The sequence below is a fragment of the Belonocnema kinseyi genome, chromosome 10 (genome assembly GCF_010883055.1).
Source record: "Belonocnema kinseyi isolate 2016_QV_RU_SX_M_011 chromosome 10, B_treatae_v1, whole genome shotgun sequence".
Classification (NCBI taxonomy): Eukaryota; Metazoa; Arthropoda; class Insecta; order Hymenoptera; family Cynipidae; genus Belonocnema; species Belonocnema kinseyi.
In genome coordinates, this window is record NC_046666.1 from 55,883,312 (window position 1) to 55,890,084 (window position 6,773).

The window sequence follows — 6,773 nt, forward strand, 5'->3', positions numbered from 1 at the left end:
AATATACAGGATTGTTTCAACATTAACAAAGGTTAGCTTGTATGACTGTTAGAAATAACCTTTTTCTTAGAGCAGAAATACGCTCGAAGTTATAAACCGCACGTGTTCGAGTCATAAAAATACGACTCAAGAGATAAATTTATGTCCTCAACACCTAAAAAATTGTCTCTAAGACATAAATTAAAGGCTGGCTCCATCTCAAAACTGAGACATGCTCAAGTCGAACTTGTCGACTTCAGTATGTCTTGATTGGGGGCCATTCAAGTCGAACTCAAGTCGAAGCATTTAAGAAGTTTTGTGGTTCGATTCCCAATGGAGTGAAGAAAGAGTATGATCTTTTTTTTAGAAATAATTTTAATTTTAATTGGAAATAGTATTTTCCATCTAGTCTGATTAGACGTTAAGCATTTTCTGTTATTGAAGATTTTTAACTTGATCGGTATTGTGTAGATTTTCTGCCTTCATGGTTCGAAGGGATATCTACGGTTGGTGAAGAAAGTACCACCTCTAACCAGCACACAAAAAAGTGGTCTGTCTGACAGACTGCATTAGCATAACTATGTCTTTAGGTTCGCTGAATTCGAATCCGGTGTCCACATAAACAAGTTGGCTCGTATTTTTCTGAAAAACGAAAAAATAGACGTAAAATCGTCAAAAACAGCGTTTTTTCAGGTATATTTTTGCAAAACAGCATATTTTCTCGCCCGGTGGACTTAACCAACATATTTATATGTCTTTTGTGTTTCTGAATTCAAATATGACGTCCAAATAACCAACTCGGCTATTAATTTTTCGAAAAGTGCAAAAAAAGACGTAAAATGAGGGAAAATAGCAGTTTTTCGTGCATATTTTTGCAAAAAAAATATATCTTCATCCCCGGTGGTCTAATCCAGCATATCTTTATGCTTTTTGGGTCACTGCTTTTGATCCGGGGTTCAAATAACTGAGTTGGCTCATATTTTATCGAAAAACGCAAAATTAGACATAAGATCGACGAAAACCTTTAAACCTTTACCTTCCTCGACTGGGATTGTCGTTCACTGTTGATTCCCTTTGCGTCACTCGTTTAGGGGTCTTTTAATTTGCGTTAGTTTCCTTACATAGCAATAGTAAGATTTTTTGTAAATAAATATTATTTACTTTTAGCAGTACCCAGGAACAGGGACGTGGACGTAGTAAATTCTGTTCTCTTTGCGGTGCTTTATGACCGTAAGTTCCCTTGCCTCTCATGCTTATAGGGAGCTTTTATTTTTGATTTTTCTTTATATCGCTTGTATCGAACCCTTTTGTCCTCAAAAGACCTACGTAGTGTGTTTCGCTTGCGTTTGGTACCTTGATTGACTTGATATCGTTTTAAACTCCAACAGTAATCAGCCATCATGTTGATATCCCAACATTTCCTGATATCGCCTGTCCATCTCTTTTATATCCTGGTGGAAACGTTTGCCTTGCTCTTCGCTAAAGTCTCACAGGTTGTCTAGAAACTTATTTATATGCGAATGAAGAAAATGTAGCTTAAAATTCATAAGGTAGTCTAGTTTACCACAGTTTGTTACCATTTCTGAAACCATATTTTGATAGTCTGGACTTTTCTTATTACCTAAAAAGTTTTTTACAACATTTTTAAAACTAAGCCAGGCATCGTTTTCAGTGCCAGCCATTCTTGTAATGAATTCTGGATCCTGCTCAGACGATGTTCTTTTTGGCCATATTTTTTTTTTGTAATGAGGAACACGATCTCGACTGTCACATAAGCACAAGTAACAAGGTGTTTTTGTATACCCTAATTGCTGTCCTAAAACGTCATATGTCTAATTTTGCGTTTTTCGATAAAATATGAGCCAACTGGGTTATTTGAACCCTGGATTCAGAAGCAGTGACCTCAGAAACATAAGGCTATGCTGAATAAGTCCACCGGGGATTAAGATATATTTTTTTACAAAAATATGCACGAAAAACCGCTGTTTTCGTCGATCTGATTTAGACCACCGGGCGTGAACAATTTTTTTGTTGCAAAAGTATACACGAAAAATCGCTGTATTCGCCGATTTTACGTCTATTTTTGCGATTTGCGAAAAAGTATGAGCCAAATTAGTTAATTGGGCCTCAGATTCGAATTCAGTGACCCAAAAGACATATAAATATGTTGGTTAAGTCCACCGGGCGAGAAAATATATTTTTTTTTTGCAAAAATATACCAGAAAAATCGCTGTTTTTGTCGATTTTTTCGTTTTTCAGGAAAATACGACCCAACTTGCTTATTTGGACACCGGATTCAAATTCAGCGACCCCAAAAACATATAGATATGCTAGTGTAGTCTGTCGGACAGACCACTTTTTTTGTGTGCTTAATTGGAAAAGCACCTGACCGAAAATCAGAAGTTTTGTGGTTCAATTCCCAATGGAGTGAAGAAAGAGTATGATCTTTTTTTCAAGAAATAATTTTAATTTTAATTTAAAGCTTTTTTATTCGGGAATGCCCATTGTGGACATTTGAAGGCCGCAAGAAATCACTTTTTATCTTACATTTCCTCAAATTGTGTCGCCAGTGATGCTTAGTGATGGAAAATATCATTTGTTTTATTTTATAAATTTCATAAACAAATCATGTAAACAATTGGCCGGTATGGACATTCAATGTCAAAATTAAATTAAATTTTATAAACAAATTACATAATTAAATTTATAAGTTGGTCATTTAGAAGTTGAAAAAAAAATTATACTCGATCATACAAATTTGTCGGCCGATATTTTTATTAACTTTATAAACAAATTCATATTGTTAAAATTTCAATGTAGAAAGAAGTCGTTTTTTTTATTCATTTTCCTTAAATAATATCATCGGTGACGTTTAAAGAAGTAAAATTATCGTCCAAAATTAAAAAAAAATTTTTAAACAAATTATATAAACGAATAACTGGTGCGGAAAATGAAGAGAAAAACGATTTCTTTCTGCCTTTAAATATCCACATTAGGCATTTGATTATACAATTTGTTTATAAAATTTGTGAAAAATAACGGATAATAATTTTACTGATGTTTACTGAATTTTACTGATTCACTGATAATATTATTTAAGGAAAATGAATAGAAAAAACGATTTCTTCCTGCATTGAAATTTCAACCATATGAATTTGTTTACAAAATTAATAAAAATATCGGCCGACAAATTTGTATGATCGCGTATTATTTTCTCGATAAAAACAATTGATTCATAAAAGTTTAAACAAAAAATATATTTAAAAACTCAGGCTATATACATTTTTTTCAAATTTAATGCTGAACTTTTCTAAAAAAAAATAAACCAAAATCGGTTAATAATTGCCAACATTTTTTCTCCAATTTCTTCTCCATTTGTTTTTCTTTTTGACAATTCTTTTAATTTTGTTTTCACTTCCTTCTTATTCTCTTTACATTTCTCGTACTATCCACTTCACCTGCTCCTTCACTTAATTATTTTTTGCTTGTAAACTAGAATACTGTTTTGAATTTTCCTATTGTTATTTCGGCCTCTTCTCTTACATTTTTCGTACCAATTATGATATTCTTGATATTTTCCTTAAACTGTTCTTTTGTTTTTATTCGTCAATGCTCTCTTCCTGCTTTTACGGTCGGTTGTTCTACCAAGACTTAATTAACGTCCTAATAGGCTACAAAAACATTTTTGTAGGTGCTCAGCGCCTACTTTGACTACTTTTTTCCTTATTGTTATTACTCTTTTCTCCTTTTTTGGTTTAAGTACAAAATAGATTCTCCTTAAGGAGATTAAGAAAATTTAATATTTTTTTTAAAGATCTTGTTCTAGAATTTTTCATTATTTATATTCAATTTTGAAAGTCATACTTGTAATATTATCATTCTTTATTAATTTAAATTTAATAGAGGTTTATATAATTTCTTGTAGACTTCAAAGAGAAAAAGAACATAGTTTAAATTTTACGATGCTTCAGTGTAAAACCTGAACATGAAAAAAGCTCTTTGTATGGCTCAGGAATTAAAGTGAAAAGCAATTTTCTTGCAAAGCATTGGAGTCTGCAAACACAAACTTCAAAAGTCCTCGATTATATATGCATTTTTCATTTCAGCGCATTTAATTTTGAATCAAATTAGATCCTTAATGCAGATTCTTAATACGAGATAAGTTTGTCTTGAAAAAATTAAAAATTTTCTAAAGTGAACATTTTCAAAGAACGATCCCGAAATTAAAATTCCCCTAAACTCGTAAATCGGTTTGTCTTCTTTTACATTTTCCTTCTTTCGTCATTTTTATTTTGTGCAGAGTTGGACGAAACTTTTGCATGAATTTTGAACCTCGCAACTTGAAAACGAGTAAAAAGCTGTAATATATTTGAATATGTGAATCAAAGTTTATATAACGCAGCAGATCTCGTGAAACTTTGCAGAAAATGACGCCCACATAATACTGTGAAGGTATCCCGGAATCTAGTGTTCGGAATTCTTCCCTCGAAATTTCAGACGAAAGTTAGCAGAATACAATAGAAGGGAGACAATGGTGGAATAGAATATAATAGGCAGTGATAGAAATTCTATCGGTTATTAGAGCCAGCTTAACTAGTGGCTGTAATTTCTGAGGTTTAAAGTAGGAGTAGTCAGCATTATAGACATTTTGGCCTGAGTGCAGCTTACATTTCGCCGGCATTTTATGCCCTTGCCAGGGTGCCAAAATTACCTTTGCAGCCAACAGAGGCTAACATGGAGTATCATAATTGGTCGATATCACACAATTTTATTTCTAATAAACGTTACAAATATAAATTATTACACAAGTTTATAAATATAAGGAGTTAAGATTTTTTTAAGAAATAATAAATCATTCCGAATTTAAAGAGCATGAAATGAAAAATATATATACATTGAACGAACTTGAATGAAAAAGTTCTGAATCAAACATTTTTAGATCAGGTGAAAGGAATAAAATTTGAATTGTTGAATTTGATCATTTTATTATAAAATAATTAAAATTGTATCATTTTTATTTCAAAGAATTCAAAACTGAACAATTTAAATTTGAGTTGAAGAATCTCGAAATTTAAAAAATCCTGAATTAAATTGCAAAAATAGGACCATTTTAAAATACTCAAAAATAAATAATATCAGATAAGAACTTGGATAACTGGATCACTTTAAAATAAAAGAAACTTAATTTCTGATATTTCTAATTAAAATTGTTCAAAATTGAGAAATTTAGACTTTCAATCATTTTAAACTCAGAGCGATTAAAATTGGCATTAGATTTGAACAAGAATCTCAATCTTTTTGATTTTTTCTTCTAGGCCATGAACAAGGAGCTTTACATTGCACGCCGATCAGCACCGTCAAATATGATGACTACGCAACAATCTACGTTACTTACGGTTAACTCTCCTTAATTAACTTGTAAGTCCCAGTTTTTTATTTTTTAAATATTCGAAAATATATATAAAGAAGATTAAAAAAAAAATTTTAAAATCACTTTATTCATAGCAATTTACTTCAAGCTCCCCTCTTAATATGGGAAGGAAAGGCTTAGAAATTTGAAAGATACCTAAAAATTAATAATTCTTCAATTATTTATTAACATTTATTAATTGCAGAAGATTTAAATTCATAGTTACCATATATTCAAATAGAGAAAATTTTAAGCATTTATAAGTATTAAACTATAGTTAATTCGAATTTTTCATTATTTTTAATTATTTTTGGTTCGTCAAATTCTGCTATAGAATTGTCTTAACTTCCTGAATGTCTTCTGAACTTCTATAAATTCCCTAAAACAGTTGTAATCAGTCCGTAAGTATTTTCTTAATTTAATTTTATTCTGTTTTTTATTTCTTACTAAAGATTTTAATTCTTGGATTCTTTAACTTCTGGAGTTTTTAAACAATTTTTTAAAATTTTTTCTCAACAGAAAATTATTATCTTTCTAAATAAATAATATAAAAATATTTATTTTAAAAAATCAGAAAAAGAGGATTATCTTACGGAAAATTCCGTCAAAGTAGTCAGTCCATATTTACTTGTCTCATTTTATTATTATATTCTATTTTATTTATTTGCAAAGATTCTGTATTTTAAATTCTTTAGCTTTAAACATCTTAAATGATTATAATGTTTTTAAAATTATTTAGTTTTTTTCATAATACGAATTAATAACTTTTAAAACATATTTTTGAAGATTTCTTCTTTTTTCTATTTTCTAAAAAAGACTTCTTTTTATTTCACATCTTTTCAGATTAATCCTGGAAATATTTATTTAAAAAAAAATCTCAATGAGGGTTTAATCTCACGAAAAAATGGAGGGGGGATTTATGGAGAAGTCGCTATGGAAGGGTAGGGAAAATGAGAGGTGAGAAAGTAAGAGGAAGGCAAGCTAGGGCCCTGCCGCTCACTTCCCATCCTCTACTCTCCACACACGTTCACTCAATCCCCCTTCCTTCTTCACCCTTTCCCTCATTCCCTTCCCCTTCCCAAGCTTCACCAACTTCCTCTTATTTCCGCAATCCTTATTCTCCCCTTTTTTTCATTTCACCCCCCTCTCCACATTTCACTTCATCCATCTACCCTTGTTTCCCCACAGATTCCTAACTCACACTTGATACTACTTTCCCTACCCTATGCAAACCCCATACTGATTTCCCCTGTAGCTATTCCTTCTTCCCTTAATTTCATCAACCCTCCCCACAATTTGACTCATCACCCCTTTTCTTATTTCCCCTCATTTTCCCGCCCTACACTTCCCCCCCCCCACACATCCTTTTCTATGCCTTCCACTA

General features: G+C 31.3%; 1 protein-coding gene across 1 annotated transcript in view; it reads left to right on the forward strand.

The window, feature by feature from the left end:
- Positions 1-6,773, forward strand: part of LOC117181120 (chitotriosidase-1-like) — a 61,925-nt gene that overhangs the window by 9,186 nt on the left and 45,966 nt on the right. Inside the window, exon 2 of the mRNA XM_033373687.1 lies at positions 1,147-1,209. Coding sequence (XP_033229578.1) covers positions 1,147-1,209 — 63 coding nt within the window. The remainder of the gene's footprint in view (positions 1-1,146; positions 1,210-6,773) is intronic.